The sequence below is a fragment of the Glycine soja genome, chromosome 10, assembly GCF_004193775.1.
Source record: "Glycine soja cultivar W05 chromosome 10, ASM419377v2, whole genome shotgun sequence".
Taxonomy (NCBI): domain Eukaryota; kingdom Viridiplantae; phylum Streptophyta; class Magnoliopsida; order Fabales; family Fabaceae; genus Glycine; species Glycine soja.
In genome coordinates, this window is record NC_041011.1 from 45,401,216 (window position 1) to 45,420,706 (window position 19,491).

The window sequence follows — 19,491 nt, forward strand, 5'->3', positions numbered from 1 at the left end:
GTTACTTTATTTTTACAGTAACGCAACCATTCCTTTGTTTTTTCAGTTTTTTTTTTTACTTTTTCAATGATGATTGTTGTGGGAGTTATTTTGATTGTTAACAGAGAGAGATACGTTGAAAGTAAGTCAACATTATTTTTTTTTTTGCGTATATGATTGTTCTGAAGCGTTCAATATTTCTCAGGTATTAATGTGATTTATTGTTATTAAATAAATAAAATGAATGTTCCTTTGAAGACTAAACTTGTGTGGATTGCATTGTAGATGTTTGTTACCCAAGATGGTGTTTTACAGTGGACTCAATTTGTTGCTTATGAAATTGGATTTTTGGTGATGATTATGAGGTCAGACACAAATGCTGGTATGAGAGGAAGGACTTCATTTGTCTTAATTGGTTGTGAAAGGAGTGGTTAGTATAAGTTTAGGAAGGAAGATTTTATAAGAAGAGATACTGGTAATAGGAAATGTGGGTGTCCCTTTAAGCTTCATGGAAAACCAGTGGTTGGAGGCCAATGATGGATGGTGAAGTTAATGTGTGAGGGTCACAATCATGAAATGACAAAGTCATTAGTTGGACATCCATATGTTGATCGATTGGCTAAGGATGAAAAGATAATTATTGCCGATATGACAAAGTCAATGTTGAAACTAAGAAATATTTTGCTAACGATGAAGGAGTACAATGCCAATAGTTGTATAACAATCAAACAAATATATAATGTAAGAAGTGCATATCGTTCTTTCATAAGAGGCAGTAATACTAAAATGCAACATCTAATGAAGCTTCTTGAACGAGATCAATATATTCATTGACATAGATTAAAGGATGAAAATGTTGTACATGATATCTTCTTGTGTCATCTTGATGCAGTGAAGTTATGAAATGCCTTTAATTTAATATTTTTTTATAGATAATACCTACAAAACAAACAGGTACAGACTCTCGTTACTTGACTTTGTTGGTGTGACACCAATGGGGATGACATTCTTTGTTGGTTTTGCCTATTTAAAAAGAGAACGTTTAAATAATGTGGTTTGGATTCTAGAACAATTTTGAGGTCTTTTTCTAAGACGTGATGCTCTCCTAGAGTTATTGTTACCGACAAAGATATAGCATTGATGAATGCAGTGAAAATTGTATTCCTTGAGTGTACCAACTTGTTGTGTAAGTTTCACATCGACAAGAATGTAAAGGCAAAATGTAAATCTCTAATTGGTAAGAAAAATGCACGAGATTATATCATGGATGCCTAGAAGAGTTTGATTGATTATTGGGTGCACCAATAACTCTGTTGGCTGCATGTAGAAAAACCCTAGACACATAGCAAACACAACCCAACTCTTGTATGTGTCAAGGCCTTACATTGCATGGGTGTTCCTTAGAATGCTAAAAATAATTAATTAAGTTTTTCATATAAGAAATAGTCCATTTTAATAAAATTATCTAACATTCTTTTTTCTCCTAGATACTTGAAACAAATTTGTGTTTCATTTTAATATTTGTCGTCATACTACATCCGTTAAGTGATGATGTGGTAGACATAGTGTCACATCATCACACTTAGTCACTAACCATGTAAGCACAGACCATCACATCAATGCCACATCATCAACTTCTTCCTCTTCTCCATCGTCGTGAAAAACGTCATTAAATGAAAAGGTTCAACACTTTTTTATCTCCGTCGGGAGTGTAGTGATCTCCGATCTGGCTTTCCAAACACGTTGTCATCGTCCCATACTCCTCGGAGTTCATCGACGAAGATCCTGACCAGCAAATTTCCTACCAGCAGCCAAAGCTCACCATGTTCTGCAAAAAACTTGGCGTCAACTAGAGATTGAGATCCATCGTCGCCGTCTGAAGCTTGGCGAGCTCTTCAAACTGCTTGTGTTTACCACCAGAGCCACCCTTATTAGACCTCGAACCTGGGAACCAAAAATTCGGGTTAGAATCTCGAACTCTCCACTTGCCGATACAGGTAACTTCTCCTTCGAAGGCGTCATCGGCAGAGGGAATGGGAGCATTTAGACCGAGAAGCTCCGGCATGGGCCAGCTGATGATGTGACACTGATGTGGCGGCATGTGCTTACGTGGTTAGTGACTAAGCATGATGACTTGACGTTTCGTCTATCATGTCATCACTTAACGGATGCAGCTTGACAATAAGTACTGAAATGACACAAAAAAAATTTAGATATCTAGGAAAAAAAAGAATGTTAGGTAATTTTTTACAAAACAAACTATATTTTAGGTATGAAAACTTAATTAAGAAAAAAATAGTTTTAAAAGAATAACTAATGAGTATTTTAAATAATTTATTTTTATTTAAAAAATAGTTGTAGTATAAAATTATAACTGGTTTTATAAAAATAGTATTTTAAATAACTTATTTGTATTCATGATTTTTTTTATAGATAAACATAATTTTGTTCATTCTTAATTAGTTATCTAATTGGTTTTAGATATAATTGGTTATATAATTAATTTATTCATAATTATCTATACACTCATATTTTAAAAATAATAATTAATTATATCAAATTATAAATATATTTTCAAAATTAGTTATGATTATAGTTATAATATTTACTTATAATTTAATCATTATTAAGTATAGTTATAATTATGTAAATACTCACTTTATGATTTATGAGCACCCCTAGTGTTCCTTCACTAAAAAAATTCTTTGCTTTTTCATTTTAAAAAATCTTTTTGCATTATTTAAATTTTCTAATTACTGATTATATGTTCAACATATCGTTCAAGAACGTGGATATCGGTTGCATTCTCCACCCGACTGGTTTTCTCGACGCACTATAACTATTTTAAAAAAACTATAAGTAACTTTGTAACATAGGACAAGCATTCCGTTGTAGTCTAGTTGGTTAGGATACTCGGCTCTCACCCGAGAGACCCGGGTTCAAGTCCCGGCAACGGAACTTTTGTTTTTGTCCTCTTTGATTCTGTTGCCTGTAAGTACCTAATTTGTTTTTGATTTGTTGGTTTCTCATATTGTTAGTAACTACTAGATGCACCTTTTCTCATAATGACTTGTACCAGAAACAAAACAGTGTTCCTTTTATTATTTCTTCAAACTAATTATTGTGTTATTCTTGTAAGTATTATGAAACTTTTTATACAAATAAAAAAAGTGAGATTTTTAAGCATTATATTATCTTCAAATTCATGGAGATTTTGTACTTTGTACTATACATTCCTTGAATAAGTGAGGTAAATTTATAATTTAAAAGTTTGAGTGGTTACTTTAATTTATTGGTATAATTTTTATTTGAGTAAATTACACCCACACTCCCCGTGTTTTTTCTCAAATTACATTCGATATTCTTATTTTAGATTACTTTCATCTTCCTTTTGTTAACATTATTAACTAATGTCAATTGAAACATGTAAGCAAATAAAATTGTCTTAACATTTTTTGTTAAACTCACACCCCATGTGTTTTTTTCTCAAATTGCACTTAATATCTCTCCCTTTTTTACATTACTTTTACACTCTTCTGTTAAGGTCGTTAACTAATGTCAATTGAAACATGTGAGCAGATGAAATTGTTCTAATATCTTTGTTAAATACTCAATAATAATAACAATTGACCATGTGAATGGATCTTTCTTAAGATAATAACCGCTTTTTCCTTTAATATTTAACTCTTACTTCATTGTTGCTAACATTTGAAAAGATGTCGCTCTTGATTGAGACGTTGTATCAAACACCTAATCATCAAAAATAAATATTTTAAAGAAAGGAGTTAAAAACACAAATGCAGGAGCAAAATACTATAATTTGAAGCGAAGGACCATATTCAATTAATAGGCATTACTGGGAACACGTCCAACAAAAAATGCAACAACCAAACAATCCAACACACAAAAAAATTGAACTAAAAAGAAGAAGAAGGAACGATGTTAACACATACGTACCAACAAGGTGGATTCACGTCCAATTAGAGAGAAAAAGGTGGGAGAATGTTAAAATATTTTTAGGTTAAAATAATATCATGTCTTTTATGGAGTTAAGAGAAAGAATATAAGAGTATTTTAGACATAAATTTTCATTAAAAGTCATGTGACCAATATGTGTTTACTTTCTGGTAAATTGTTAAACAATGTTTAGGATGAAAGACATTTGAGTGTAACGTGAGCTAAACAATTAAGAGAATTTTTGTAGGTGTAAAAAATAAGGAATATCATATGCAATTTGAAAAAAGTATAGAGAATGTGAGTGTAATTTATTCTTTTTATTTTTATTATGTTTTGATGATGAAATTAGTCATTATGTATAAAGAATGTCTACATCTACAATTTGGGAGACCGAAGATAAAATTAGATGATTTATCATTTTGAGATAAATCATTTGTATTTTTTATGATCGTGGAATGAATGATACATGACCCACTAGTCGAATGGGATGAATCTTTAAATAAACTCAATCAAAAGTGTTTTTTTTATTTATTTACCATAACCTATTTAAAAGATTTTGATTTGAAATTATTTCATTATTAGATTTTGAATATTTTAAATTCTTAAAACTTTTTGAAGGAATTTTTTTTTGAATAATCAATAAGGATTTTTGGTTAACTTTTATAATCCAATAATTTTAGTTATTGATAAGTTTAGGGTCAACATAAAAGTAAATTTATAAATTTGTTCTTAAAAAATAATTAATTTTGATTTTTTCTTGAGTTTTATAGCCAGTTCAATGTTACGTTTCTTATACATGTATTAATTTTTTTTAATTTATAGGAGTAATATTATTTATTGTTTTGAATTTTAATATATTATTAATTATTTAATTTATTTTTTAATAAATATATGTTAATATATATGTCAATAGATATTTAAATATATGCACATGCTCGAGAAAAATGTTATTATTGGAATGCTTTCCAAGTAAAATCTATCTTTTACTTTGATGATATCTTTATTTTTTATTTTTTATTTTTTACTTTAAATTATACAAGAATTCTATATCAATCATTAAAATAACTATAATGATTTTTTCACCAAAATCAGAACCTTTACCAATTTCACGTAAATCTTTATTAAGTGTTGATTGACATTATTGATTGACGTTCAATTAATATTGATTTAGGTCGAAGACATTTTTATATCCTTGATCGAACTTTCTCATTAACAATTAATAATATTTGATATAAATTGGACTGATATTAATCAATAATTTAAATTATTTTATTAAAATAAGTTAACATTAAATATTTAAATTCATATTTTATTTAATTATGATTGTTTCCTTTTTAAATTGTTTACAATGATTTATTATAAAAATATATTAAAAAATAATTATAAATCTAAAAAAATAATAGAATAAAATATTTGTTGAAGTTATTTAAAGTAATAACATAATATTGTATAGATTATAGAGCGGATAATAACAACACCAAAAAAATTAGTGAAAAATAATTAGTGAACCGCACAAAAAAAAATACTATGGATTAATAGAATGGTTTGTAGAATCAGGTGAAAAAACATAATATAATATTGCATAATTATAAAATGAGTTTCGTTTAGTTGTGAGTGTTTGTCTGTCCTTTTTGAAGTTATTGTCACCTTCAGTAGGTGTATGCTTTTATTCTTTTCATTTATATTTAATTGAATGAGTTAGAAGTACTATTAAGACTTATGTTTTTATTATGGGATGATAAATTAATTATGATGGAATGTAGATAATTTATCTTAGAATTTAAGTATTTTATCTTATATTAGAAACTAAAGTTCGTATCTTAAATTAATAGAATAATATGAGAATAAAAAATGTGAAAAAGGTAATGAAAAGACATGATTTTAATGTGAAAAAATGAGTTATAAAGTTATCGAATTAGATTTAAATGTCTTTAAATGTCTTTGTAAGAGATGTAATCCTGGATGTTGACTAATAAATGGTATTATAGTAGATATTTTTACAAGTACAGTGTGACTTAAGGATAAATCTGATGAAAGCTAGTGAACATGTAACATCTTAAACGAATAACACTAGATGAATACAAAACATGCTGAAAAGTTTCATGTTAATTTATGAGAACAAACATTAATTATGAATGCAAGAAAAACATATTGTTGAGGTCTCCAAAATGATTATGGGTTCTAACCAACAAGGAATTGAGTAGGGTGTCATTATGTGAAGTGTTATTGTGTGTAGAAGATGACAATATGGGATGTTACAAATTCACATTTTTAATGAATAAATAATTATGATAATTATAAATAACATTCTACAAAATTTAAAAATTATTGATTATCTTGTTGTATAAAATCAAAATCCATTTAAGATTCAATGATTTCATTGACAAATTAAATAAGAATCTACAATTTTTTAAAAATATAATCGAATAGTATCCTAATAAAATGAATATGTTTACATAATAAGAATAATATTTATTTAATTGAATAATATCATTTAACAAAAATCAATATATAACATACGACATTATTTTTTTTGTTAATAATTAGTCCCATTGAGTTATAATCAATTATTAATTATAGGTAATAATCAATTATGAATTGGACTAATAGAATAGATTAAATATTAAAATAGAATATTTGTGTAATATAATGAATAATACTGAACAGAATGATTTTGGGATTTTCACGTGATATAATCCAAAAAATTAAATACTCTTAGTTGATAAACTGATAAAAAATATAGTTGATGATTGATTTCTAAATTTATTAATTTATTAATTTTCAAATAATATATATTTTGTTATATAAATTTAAAAACTAGTTTTGTTAAGAAATGACTAAATTCAGTGACTAAATTATAGCTAAATTAATAAATTCAAAGAATAAATTAAAGCTATTTTATCATAAAACTGATAAGTTCAGAAATTATATTAAACACACACAAATTCTGAAATATTAAATTAATACAAATTATCATTTTCAATATATTTGTTTTTACTTCTAAAAACGTAAAGACAGGAAACGTGTGTGGCTCTTACAAGCTGTGAAATAGTTGCCTCGTTATGACCTCAAATGACTAAAAGCCCCTCAAATATCATTTTTATTCTTGTCCGCATTGCTGTTGTGACTGGTTGGTGGTGGGTATCGTAGTCATATGGATATTATACGTGTACAATTGTTGTACAACAGCAACGTTTATCCAAAATCTAGCAAATGAAAGCAAAAGGAAATGAAAAGGGATAATTCTAATTATTTATAATAACTTTTTTTAATCTAGGAGAGAAATAAATAAATAAAAAGATAAAAGCATGCAATAAAATGAATAATGTAACGGAAAAAAGGCTTAATTTTACCTTTTTCTCTCCTCATATAATTGTAATTTTCCAAAAAAAATTATTTTTAGTTTATTTATTAATTTAATTATCTGTATTTCTGTTAAATAGTAAATACTATAAAGTTAATAAATACTGTATCAAAATTATACAATTTAAATAATAAGAAATTAAATTAAAAAAAATAAGAACCAAATTTACAAATTAACGATAATGTGAAACTAAAAGTATAATTAAGAAAAAAGGCAAACTTAGAAAGCATGGTGAGAATTTATCATGAAATTAGTGTTGAAAAAATATTGTGAGTACTTATTATAAATAATGTAAAAAAAAAAAAAGAAGAACTGGTGGCAAGTCGCCACAGACACATACACACGTCCACAAGCAGAAAATGAAAACGTTGAGAGCTGAGAAAATGACATGTTTTTGTGAATGCTTGTAATGACTCAGACCCACGTTTTCAAAATCGTACCTTGAAATTCTCTGCTTCTGTTTCACTTGCAATTAATCTCTTTGCTCAGCCACCACCCACCACCCACCACCAACCGTGACTCAAAGCACCATAAGGGTATGGCCCAGTTCCTTCTTTTATCAACACATTACAGAAAAAAGTTAGTTTTTTTTTTTGTTTCGTTTTGTTTTGTTTCATGTTTCATTTTCATTTGCTGGTTTTCTGATTCAGATCTCGGTTTTGTTTTTTCTTTTGCTGAATGCATTGCTCGTCGATGATGGCCCAATGTTGATGGCTTTTGTCTCTTACTTGGAACTATTATAAATCTCTTAATCTATTTGTTGTTTGCTTTGGATTTTTTTTATGCTCTTTGCATGCATGCTTGCTAGTTTTAATTGCTTTGTAAATGAAGCTGTCTTATATTAATTGTGCATTTGAAACTGACACAAGTCTTGAGCTGTATGTTTTGATGATGTGAAAATTGATTTGCAGGGATTATATTATCCAAAATCCACTGTCCTTGATTGGTCTGAAATTCTGTTTCTTTTTTGTTTATTTAAAAGCAATGTTGGGTGTTTCATGTGTGGTAGATTTGAGATCTAGAAGTAACATATATGTGTTCTTCACCTGCTGTATTTTTTACTATTTTTTTTATAAGCCTTCACCTGATGTATTTATCTCAGATCTGGAAGGGAAGTGGATTGAATTAATAGATAAAATTTTCATTTTATGATATTATATTGGAGTGATACATGATGGTAGGGTTTTTGATAATTAGGGTCTCTCCATTTAATAGATCTAGGTGAAATTCTATGCCTTGACAATGAGGATTTCTCCATATCCAGACTCATTAGCGTGCATCAAGTTTTTATAGGGTATCAGGGAGTGGGGGAATGGCTACGTTCACTATAATTCAGGTTGCTCTAACTGTAGGAATTAGTGTTCCTGTACCTAAAATAACCAAAAATGAATATCAGCAGCATGCATTTGTTATAGCCTGGAGTTTGAATTTGTGAGACCACACATTCTGTCATCTAGTCATTTATGAATGTTGTTGTGATTTGTGAGTAACTCATGAAATTTACTTTTCATCCCCCCCCTCCTTTTTTTTTTTCCATTTGTACTTACCTTGTTGAATTTTTCCTTTTGCCAGTTTTATTAACTAGTGTTGCACAACAAACACAAATTGCACTTTGCCAATATTTTTCTTTTTGAAGCTGTTTCCTCATTATGCAGCAACAATGATTGATGACCATCAGTTCTTTTTGAATCCCGTGACATTCAAGTGGCTATAATCATAAGGAAGCTTGGAGGTACTTCTAGTCTTTAGAAGGAAACAGGCATTAATATTTATTGTATAATTATTGCGGGGATTGGTCATTTAATTTGGATATGATGGAGTTCTGTGCTGAAAGTTCCCATTCGAATGGGAAACACACTTTGAAGCATTCTAAATCTGCAGATGAAGTGAAGAGATCCAGAGAAAAGGCCCATAGAAGTTCTCATTCCAATGGAAAGCAAAATGTGAAGCAAACTTCTACTTTTGTTAATCATGGTGAGCTTGTCATTGTAATTTTCATAATCTAGCACTTAACCAGTCATTTTCCTTTAGTTGTATTTGTTTATCTATTTTTCTCTAGTTTACAACTTGAAAAGCAATAAACTACTACCTCTGTTCCTTTTTAACTGTCAGATTTTTGGAGAATTTTTGTTCCTATTTATCTGTCGCTTGCAAAATTCAATATCACATTAATTGTTATTTTATCAATTATACCCTCACTTGTCTCATAATCTTTAATTAATTTATTCATGCGTTTATTGTGGAGTGGAAAGAGAAAGGGGTAAAAATAGGAAACTTCACAACAATTTTATTAAAATCAAGAAAATTTATTGCATTTTTTGGTTTCTACATAATAACCTTAAAAACAGATGAAAAGGAACGGAGGGAGTATCCATTCTAGTACAAAGATGGTATATAATAATTTTTTTTTATTTGCTGAATAACTTGAGGAATTTAGGAGGAAATTGAACCTGGGAAGTAAAAATAGAAAATGGCTAAATATATGGATTCACATGAAGGTTAACCCAAATTAGACATTTTTGTGTTTTGCATCTGGAAAAAAAAAATGCGATCCCTTGTTTTATCATACCGATCAATGACTTTGGTATGGAAAAATATAACAAATCATAACATCTGAAAACCAGATATCTTGGATCAAAAGCTATATAGGGTAGTATGACAAAAGCAACAACAACAAAGAAAGAAGAAACACTTGATGTGAGAGCCACACTATACAATTAATGCCTGTGCATTGGCAAAAATAATACTTATACTTATCATTTCTCTGTAATTAGGGAGTCATGATAGTTGCAGGATTATCAATATCTTGTGCAGGGCATATGTAATTTCCTCTATGGGTTCAGTCAGGTTCTTAGGATTTGTTGTCTATTACTCAGAACCTGTCTTATACCCACCCTCTATTTGTATTTAAGTACCCCTGGTACTAATCTATAATATATCTTATTTTTGCTGAGCAAAAAAACCTATACTTATCATTTACAGTTGAGTAGCTATTTACAATTATGGATATGAGGGAACGGCAGCTATGGTGAAAGCAAAGTTTTGTCATGGGAATGCTAATGGTTAACAGTTATGGAAAATAATCAATAAAAAAAGCTTCAGAATATACCTAATTGTGCTAACTGATAATGAAGTAGCTTAAGAAAATGCTCTTTGGGACACTAACAGTGTGTTTTCCTGTTTGGTTAAGTAACATAATTAGGCATTTATTCGATAAGAGCTGAGTCATTAGCTTGATTTTGAAACTTAATGAAATAAGTTCAAAAGAGATTATTTTGATAAGTTTCACAATGAAACTTGTTGAAGTAAGCTGAAACGAACTTATGAAAAGATCACCAGTCACTTTTGTAAGCTAATGAGCTCTGTATAAGCTTTTTCAAACGCTTCCTAAATCAATTCTAGAAAAATGTACTGTTGGGTACTTCTGACATGTAATGACATCCTATTTAAACTTTCAGCAAATGTAAATACCTTTTGGATCTATATATTTGAGGACTCCAATTATGTAATCCGAGAGAATATGCTTCAAATATCTAACTTGCTGACAAATAATTAAAGAAACAAAGAATGAAACAGTACTAGCTTTATCATAATTTTTCTGTTTCGTTTTCATTATTTAATTATTCTTAGCTTTATGATACTTTTTGCTATTCTGTTCACATTTTAATTTTGCTGCTGTTTTTTAAAACCTTGTACGGATGAATATATTTGCAGCTGCAATTGCTTGGCATGAGGATAGAACAAAATGGGTTGGTGATAAGTCTCAACATCCACCAAGAACAGCTAAGGATCCAATTATTAGGTATAACTAAAACCAACACTCTTTTTTGTCATTCACAGTGGGATCAATCATTGTTATTATTATAGTCATGAAAAAAGGTTTAGAAGGTGTTCTATCTTGTATTTTTTATGAGGAAAAAAAAAAGGAAATGAGATAAGATAATGGTTTAGAAGGGTTTTTTTCATACATATTTTTCTAGTTTCTTATAGATAGTTACAGTCTTATGGGCAGAATTGGAGTTTCTCCATTCCTTAAGACATGGGAAATCATTGTTCTCATGCCTGTTATCTTTTATACCAGTTTTATGCTGAATCCTATTCATCACCTGATAAAAAATCTTGGCCAATGAATTAAAATCGCCTGTGCTGTTTCTGGCATCAAAAGAACTCATTTAATCATGATCCCTTTTTCTGGTCTATAAGCATGTTCCTTTTAATGAGTCACACACATGTTTATTCATTTTTATTTACTTTAATTCATAAGTTGATGGTAACTATGACTTGCACATAAATTTTAAATATCTATTCCACATATGTAATAATTATTAAATTACTAAAGTGGTTGTAAACTTCAAAATCAATTGAATTTGACTGATATCAGTATCACCCATTGTTAGAATGTAATAACTAGCAATTACTAATTCTAGAAGAAACAATATCCATGACTCATGAAGTTTCTAAGAATAATAAAATCTTTAACAAGTATTGAAGAGAACTTATATAAAAATATATATTTGTAAACAAAAAAAAATAGAAATGAAAATTTCCAAGGTAAAACAAATAAGAAAAGTGTTGGCTTTAAGTTCAGTAAGTTTGGATTTCATGTGGATTCTCATGTTACAATTTTAATGTTTTATTTGTCCATTTTGAGTAATCTGATCTGATCTGATCCACCGGTATCATTAAGTCTGATGCAACTTGGCAAAAAGAGTATTAATTTATGCATGCATGTTTTCAGTTGCCACATTAGTTGTAGATTATTACATAGTATATGTGCTATATGCATTGCTAATAGCTTTATCTGAATATTAGATTTGAGCTTCTTATGCCTCTCTTTTCACTTAATTAGGAGAATAAATAAAATGATGGCTTATCTTTGTTGGTATTTATGTTTGATTATCTTTCAGAAGAGATTGTAGTTTTAGGGATACTTTTCACGGCTAAATCTGTGATTTATTACCAACTGGTTTATAAATTCCTGTAATATATGCTTTCTACAGTTCTGTGCATTCGTTTGGCATAGTTTCTTAAGGAAACTTAACAATTTTGAACATTTATATTTCAGCTGGTCAACATCATATGAAGAGCTGCTGTCAACTAACGAACCTTTTGCTGAGCCAATACCCTTACCAGTAAGATTCTGAAATGCTTACCTTAAAGAATCTATCTAATGCATGAAAATGTATGTGTTCGTATGGATCTCATAATGTAAAAATCTATTTATAATATATAAATCTTGAAGTGAACTAGTGTTAACAATTCAGTTAACCCTTTTCTTGCCACATCAGTGTTTTGGTTGTTCTGGAGTGATTCAATACTTCAATTTCTCACTTTCTGTTAACCAATTTACACCCGCTTCAACGATTCTTACTTCAATACTTGTGCATTTGTTTTGTAGCTTTACCTACTACCACACTTTGAAGGAATCTTTAATGTTGTTGTCTTTCAGAGAACTCCAACATAACATTTTATAATTAGACTTAAATATGTCTAAGGTCCATGATAAATGACTGAGAACAGATAAATGACTGAGTTTTGTTCTGGGTCTCTAATAAATTTTTTGTTGTTGAATCTTTGATATATTTAAACTTTTTTAGTGAATCCCTACTATCAGTTAAGTGATGATGCTTCATCTTGCAAACTGATTTTTCCAACATTATCAACAGTTGTGATGGTATCAAAACAAAAGTTTTAATATATCAAAGACTCAAAACAACGAAAAATTTATTAGAGATCTGAAACAAAATTCGATCATTTATCAATAACCTTAAACATGTTTAAGTCTATAATAATTCATTAGAAGCTAAAAAAACTTCCTGCATATTTCCTTCATGTGCTGAAACAAATTTGATGGATTGGTGACTTATGCAGGAGATGGTAGATTTCTTAGTCGATATTTGGCTTGAAGATGAAGGCTTCTTTGACTAAATTGTTGAAAGTTTTAGTTAAATGGCAACTGAAACAAGAAATTTTTAAAGCCTTTGTAGGTGTCCACATATTGATCAGGATGGTGAAGGGAGACAATCGATGGTCTCCACATTAACCTCCTAGCATGAAATCCTTTTATATGTAGAAGTAATCTTCAGGGTTAATGGTTATTATTTTCCACCATTTATCTAATAGAAAATTTCATTGTTTTATATACATGTATGTAGTTTATTTGTATCTGCTGATCCATCAGCAAACATACAAGTTCATATGCATGTCCTAAATAGATGCTTTGATCAATGCCACTTATACATTCATAATTGAAAAGTTAATAATTAACTTTGGCGTGAGAATTGAGATGTGTCTTGTAGAAGCTTGAGATAATTAGATACTGGGTTGCTTGAGATGTTGTGGAGTTCTCTTAAGTCTTAAGTCACCGCTTAGTTCTCTTATGTCTTAAGTCACAGTTTTTCTTTTTTCTTTCTTTGGCATAAACATCACACTCACACGAGTGTACTAATAGTTTATTTCTATCTGAATTGCTTCTTTATATAATCGTTTAGAGCCTCTCACCGTCACCGGGGTTTTGCAATTTTTACACCTTTAGATAAACGTTGGATCACTTTTGACTTTAGTAAAAGTAACTCTTGCAGGTAAAATTGAAATGTTTATATTAAGCTTTATTAGTTGTCACTAAAGTTATTAAATTCAAGTCAATTCAATTTAATATTTTTTAAATAAAATTAAGATAATTCAAATCAAGTTTATTATAAATACTAAACTTCCATTAAAAGACACAACAAACGGCGACGGATAAATACAGGGTATTTTACTAATCTATATAAATTAGAAACTGGCCAGTGGATTTTTTACAGGACTTCTAATTATGGTTGATGAAAAGATAATTTATTTTAAATTTAATTAAAATGTATTGATAGTATAATTTTTTTTACAATGAAATCTAATTATGAATTATCATATGATAAAATTATTAATTTTATATCTCTGTTTGCTTAGTGTGGAGGTAAAATAAATAATCTGTCAATGGTTGTCATTGAGATAACTAAAGTACGAATTTATTAACGGGCAATTAGGTATCTATATAAATACTCCGTTATCTCGAAATAAATGTTGCATATTGCATTGCCGGGGGCAGCTTGCTAAAGAGCCAAAAAAATGCTATTTATTTAGATATAATATAAAAATAAAATGAGGAAAATTAGTGAGACAAACAGACGAATCATCTACATTACTGAAGAAAAAGTTGAATTCGTATTATTATCTAATGACATAACTTAAACATAGACGATAGACAATATTTAAATTGAAGATTTTTATTTTTTTGAGATGAGTTAAACTGAAGTTATACAAGTAAAATAAGATTGCTTATTAATAAGAGAAAATGTATGTATTAAAATGAATAGTTGAAGTTGGGTACACGAAACAAGAGGTTATACTTACCTTTCAACCATTTGGAAAGGCAGCTACAATTTTAAATTAAAAATAAAAGAAAAGAATACTTGTTAATAAATTGATTTAGAGGAGTTTTAATAACACATTGTAATACATTTTTTAACAAATTATTTTTAATACACTCTATTATAGATCAAATAATTGAAAATTATTAGAAAGACTTAAAAAAATTGATTTTAATTTACCAAATCTAACTAATTAATTGTCAGTTATATTTAACTTGATTCAGTTCATTATCAACTTTGCTCGCTTGAAAGGTTTATTGTATTGCAGTGTATAAATAAGGTTTCACAAAAAAAATGTTTTTAAGGGAGGCCTATATGGATGCTATGTAAGTTGGATAATTGATTTTAAGTCTCGATTAATTTTAGATAAATTTTTTAGATGTTTGATTTTATTTTTTTAAAAAAATATCCAAAATTGATTCAAAATTTGAGCAACATGAAATGAAAAAAAATTATATTAAATTTTACTCTTAAATTACTTTTATGATAAAAATCATATCAATTTTATAAAATAAATTTGATTCGGAATGAATTTTGCTCAAACACGCAGTAAAACTTTGATGCCACGCAACGAAACCACCACGTTCTATTATTATATCTTTCCCTTCAGTTTGTGTTGAGAGGAAAAGTGTGAGAACGAAAATGGAGCATTGTAACTGCTACATGTTCACGCTGAGCCTTCTTCTTCTTCTTCTTCTTACTCCGCCTTCTCTCTCCGACGATCTCGGATTCGATTTTCCGGCGAAGAAGCTGATAAGAGACCTTAACCTTTTTCCTTCTGAAGATGTCAACATCGTTCCTCGCCACTCCAATTCTCACGCCAACAAAATCGTCGAGAAACCGCTTAGGTTCCCAAACTTAGTGCCTTCAGACTCCGGCATTTCCCTCGACGACTTGGCTCACCGCGCTGGCTATTATCTTATTCCTCATTCTCATGCTGCCAAGTATTATTTCATTTTTTTAATGTAGATTTGTTTTTGTATAAGTTGTTTCTATGATAGAAAAGGAAATATGATTAAACTGTTTTCATGTAAGTTCTGTGTTTCTTAAAATAAGCTGAAAAATAATGAGCTCTTCCTGTTTGGATGAAGAGGGGGAAGAAGAATGTGAATGGGAAAAGAAAATGATTGAATATTCAATAGTTTTCTGTGCTTTGATGTTAGTGAAATTTGATTGATGAGTAATGGCTTTATCCATGGGATGTGAGCTGTGTGTATAACAGAAAAGATAAAAACCACTGACTGAAAAATAACAAATGATAACAGAAAATGGAACTAACTGTAAGCTATTGTAAACTGATTAAAATCAAAGTGATTTTATATCTGTTAGATGCTGCAAATCCTTAATATGTTTTTGTTATTTATTACTTGTGAGTTGTGACTTTGGGGTCCAATGGTGCAGGATGTTCTACTTTTTCTTTGAATCAAGGAACAGCAAGAAGGATCCTGTTGTGATTTGGTTGACTGGGGGACCAGGTTGCAGCAGTGAATTGGCTGTGTTTTATGAGAATGGCCCTTTCAAGATTGCTAACAACATGTCCCTAGTGTGGAATGAATATGGCTGGGACAAGGTAATCCTCGTATCATTTGTTGTCTTTCAACTCTGTTATTATCTTGTATGGGGACTTGATAAATTGCTTGCTGACCTTTCAGGTTTCTAACCTTCTGTATGTTGACCAACCAACTGGAACTGGCTTTAGTTACAGTACTGATAAGCGTGACATTCGTCATGATGAAGAAGGTGTGAGCAATGACCTCTATGACTTTCTACAGGTACTTGTGCTGTGTTTGCTCTAAATATTTGTTATAGAGTATTAGCTCAGTCATCAGTGTTTTCTTAATTAGTTACCTGGCTTATATCTATTTTCTAAGTTGCTTTTCTAAGAAAACCAAAACTCAGAAATGCTTAGTTACTGTTGATTTTGATTAGAACACCTGGCTGAGCTTCATCAGTAATGTCTTGGCTTAGCAAGTTTTCTCTTTACCCTACAGGCCTTCTTTGCTGAACATCCTGAGTATGTAAAGAATGACTTTTTTATTACGGGTGAATCATATGCTGGACATTATATTCCAGCTTTTGCAGCTCGTGTCCATAGGGGAAACAAAGCTAAAGAAGGAATTCATATAAACCTAAAGGTCTGTTACATTGCATAGTGAGCCATTTTTACTTAAGTTTTACATATGCATTGAAAGGTGAGAAGACTTGCTTGATTCATTTGAAGTGATTGAACAGGGATTTGCCATTGGTAATGGGCTTACTGATCCTGGGATCCAGTATAAAGCTTATACAGATTATGCACTGGACATGGGCATAATTCAGAAGGCTGACTATGAACGCATCAACAAAGTGATGGTTCCAGCCTGCGAAATGGCAATAAAACTATGTGGTAATTTAAGTGTGATTTGAAATATTTGAAAATTATATGAAATACTTATAGAATTTTACATATAATAATATTATAGTGGGAGCAATGGTTTTTTAACTTTCAGCAATCATGTGGCATTTAAGTAATTTTTATGATCCTGATCTTTCATCCAAGATCTAAGAACCAAGAATCACTGCCTTGCTCTCTTAATAAACCTGTGCTCCCGCTTGTGTTGGGGCCTTCTGATTGGCTAGTTTCTGTCACCTTTCTGCTTAAGATTTGATTTAATCTTTTCAGGCACTGATGGAAAAATCGCATGCACGGCATCATATTTTGTTTGTAATACAATATTCAATTCCATCATGTCACATGCTGGTGATATCAATGTGGGTAACACAATTGCTTCCTCTTCTTTGATTTACATGTTAGTACTAAATGTTGCTGACTTGTCAGAGTAAAATTAACTCTGACAGAAGCTCTCATGTGGGAGCCCTTTGAGCAAGAATCATGGTCAAAATGCAGGCTTTTTGTTCATATAAATTTGGATACCATGTTAATAAATATCTCAATCTAAAAAGTTTGTTGTTAAGTGAAGAGTTAAGATGGATTTTGATTGTCTTGAACAAATTGTTTATACCTATTACTTTTGGTGTTGCTTCCCAGAATGCTTTCTTCTGAAAAAAATAAACATCAACATGTTATATGAGGTTGAAGTAACCAGTTTATGTGATGGCAGCACATGATTAAATGTGTGAAACATTTTCTCTCAATATGAATAGGCATGTGGATGATTTGACCATTTGCCTATCCAACTCTGTAACTCTTCCTTTTTTTAGTGGAATATATTTTTAATGAGAAATTTTAAGCATGTATTCCGCTTGTTAGTTTAGCTAGAATAAATTTATGTCTTGACATTTATGGAGAATGGGCAAAGTCTTGAAGGAACATAGGCATATTCAAAATTTTAACCAGCAATTATATACTTATGCTGCAGTATTATGACATCAGAAAGAAGTGTGAGGGGAGCCTTTGCTATGATTTTTCGAACTTGGAGAAATACTTGAACCAAAAATCTGTTCGGGACGCACTAGGGGTTGGAGATATTGATTTTGTGTCTTGTAGTTCTACAGTTTATCAGGCTATGCTGGTGGATTGGATGAGGAATCTTGAAGTTGGTATTCCTGCCCTTCTTGAGGATGGAATCAATATGCTTGTGTATGCTGGGGAATTTGATCTCATCTGCAACTGGCTTGGTATGTGTTTATGCTTTTAATATTTCACACTTTAGACCTTTCAATGCAATGTGTTGATGTTCTTTTTCCCGGTGGTATGAATTCAATGATTAGGTAATTCAAAATGGGTTCATGCCATGGAGTGGTCTGGCCAGCAAGAATTTGTGGTCTCATCCGAAGTTCCTTTCACAGTTGATGATTCTGAAGCTGGATTATTGAAGAAGTATGGACCTTTAAGTTTCCTTAAGGTATCTCTCTCTGCCTCTCCCACACACGCCATACAAAATCAAATACAAACTTGTCCTTGCTGCCTAAGCAGTTAATCAATGTTATCAAGAAATACTACATTTACCTACCAAATTTCCCTGTGGCTTGGTAAATGATGATTCACTTTTATATTTTTGTGGAAAAAAAAACAGGTCCATGATGCGGGTCACATGGTTCCGATGGATCAGCCGAAGGCTTCGTTAGAAATGCTGAAGAGGTGGACTCAGGGAACCCTTTCAGAATCTGCAGCTGATGCGGAGAAATTGGTTGCGGAGTTGTAATCACTTTCGTTATTGCAATTAGTCCAGAAAAGGGATACAAAAGTATTATGCAATAAAGAGAAGGGAATTAAAGTGATCAGCATGTGTTATTAATTATAAAGTGAGATTGAATCAAGGCCATGCAGGAAAAAAACTATTCATATATAGAATTTCGTGTGTGCATGTATACTGTTTTAATAAAATGCTGAGATGTAAATTGCTTACACCTCATATTGTGCTTATACCTCTACCTCTAATTGCTTACACCCTATGGGGAGTTTTGCCATTCTTAATTTTTATTTCTTTGGCTTTAGTTTTCATGTTTTTTAAATTGTAACTGACAAGTTATAAAAGATTATTAATTTCAAGACTTGAGTTTGTTAACTTATAAATATTTTCATACTTACAAAATTTAATTATTTAAATAAATTAAAAATAATGATGAATAAATAATTAAGAAAAAATGTTAATTTGAATTATAATAATGTTAACATTGATATTAATTTTTTAAAAACTAATTTTTTATATTAAAAATAATATGAAAAGATTTAATTTTAATTATTTAAAATTAATATATTAATTATTCGATCAAATATTTTATATAGAACAGCATTTAAATGATTTAAATTTTTTAAAAAATATAGTAATTTAGAAGTGTTAA

At 30.0% G+C, this 19,491-nt stretch overlaps 3 protein-coding genes and 1 non-coding gene across 7 annotated transcripts; 3 read left to right on the forward strand and 1 right to left on the reverse strand.

Moving 5' to 3' along the window:
* Positions 1-1,648: 1,648 nt before the first annotated feature.
* On the reverse strand, positions 1,649-2,044 carry LOC114371804. Its single transcript, XM_028329135.1, has 2 exons — positions 1,894-2,044; positions 1,649-1,764 (listed from the first exon to the last, which is right to left on the reverse strand). The coding sequence occupies exons 1-2, from the start codon at positions 2,042-2,044 to the stop codon at positions 1,649-1,651; spliced, it is 267 nt and encodes an 88-aa protein (XP_028184936.1).
* Positions 2,045-2,864: 820 nt separating this feature from the next.
* On the forward strand, positions 2,865-2,937 carry TRNAE-CUC. Its single transcript has one exon. It is a non-coding gene; the product is annotated as a tRNA-Glu (tRNA).
* A 4,659-nt stretch (positions 2,938-7,596) lies between these two features.
* Positions 7,597-13,591, forward strand: LOC114369677. 4 transcript variants are annotated; one of them, XR_003657680.1, is made up of 6 exons: positions 7,597-7,836; positions 8,956-9,032; positions 9,182-9,274; positions 11,015-11,102; positions 12,366-12,432; positions 13,172-13,591. XR_003657680.1 is itself a non-coding variant. In XM_028326922.1 (5 exons), exons 2-5 carry the CDS (start codon positions 9,112-9,114, stop codon positions 13,226-13,228), a joined length of 375 nt encoding a protein of 124 aa, XP_028182723.1. In that variant the 5' UTR covers positions 7,597-7,836; positions 8,956-9,111; the 3' UTR covers positions 13,229-13,591. The 4 variants fall into 4 exon arrangements, 3 of the variants coding, with proteins under 3 accessions (XP_028182723.1, XP_028182722.1, XP_028182720.1); XM_028326922.1 differs by having other exon boundaries at positions 8,956-9,274; XM_028326921.1 differs by having other exon boundaries at positions 7,598-7,879; positions 8,956-9,274.
* A 1,696-nt stretch (positions 13,592-15,287) lies between these two features.
* LOC114372157 (serine carboxypeptidase-like) lies at positions 15,288-19,116 on the forward strand. The gene is made up of 9 exons (XM_028329586.1): positions 15,288-15,650; positions 16,108-16,276; positions 16,359-16,478; positions 16,698-16,841; positions 16,939-17,092; positions 17,369-17,457; positions 18,066-18,324; positions 18,418-18,551; positions 18,723-19,116. The coding sequence occupies exons 1-9, from the start codon at positions 15,349-15,351 to the stop codon at positions 18,849-18,851; spliced, it is 1,500 nt and encodes a 499-aa protein (XP_028185387.1). The 5' UTR covers positions 15,288-15,348; the 3' UTR covers positions 18,852-19,116.
* The last annotated feature ends 375 nt before the right edge of the window (positions 19,117-19,491 follow it).

Bases quoted from the DNA above. Each gene is read 5' to 3' on its own strand.
- LOC114371804 (XM_028329135.1), bottom strand. From the start codon at position 2,044: ATGCCGGAGCTTCTCGGTCTAAATGCTCCCATTCCCTCTGCCGATGAC. The intron at 1,765-1,893 runs GTAAACACAAGC...TTTGCTGGTCAG, and splicing joins TAATAAGGGTGGCTCTGGTG to GATCTTCGTCGATGAACTCC.
- LOC114369677 (XM_028326922.1), top strand. From the start codon at position 9,112: ATGATGGAGTTCTGTGCTGAAAGTTCCCATTCGAATGGGAAACACACT. The intron at 11,103-12,365 runs GTATAACTAAAA...TTTATATTTCAG, and splicing joins GCTAAGGATCCAATTATTAG to CTGGTCAACATCATATGAAG. The intron at 12,433-13,171 runs GTAAGATTCTGA...TGACTTATGCAG, and splicing joins CTGAGCCAATACCCTTACCA to GAGATGGTAGATTTCTTAGT.
- LOC114372157 (XM_028329586.1), top strand. From the start codon at position 15,349: ATGGAGCATTGTAACTGCTACATGTTCACGCTGAGCCTTCTTCTTCTT. The intron at 15,651-16,107 runs GTATTATTTCAT...CCAATGGTGCAG, and splicing joins CCTCATTCTCATGCTGCCAA to GATGTTCTACTTTTTCTTTG. The intron at 16,277-16,358 runs GTAATCCTCGTA...CTGACCTTTCAG, and splicing joins ATGAATATGGCTGGGACAAG to GTTTCTAACCTTCTGTATGT.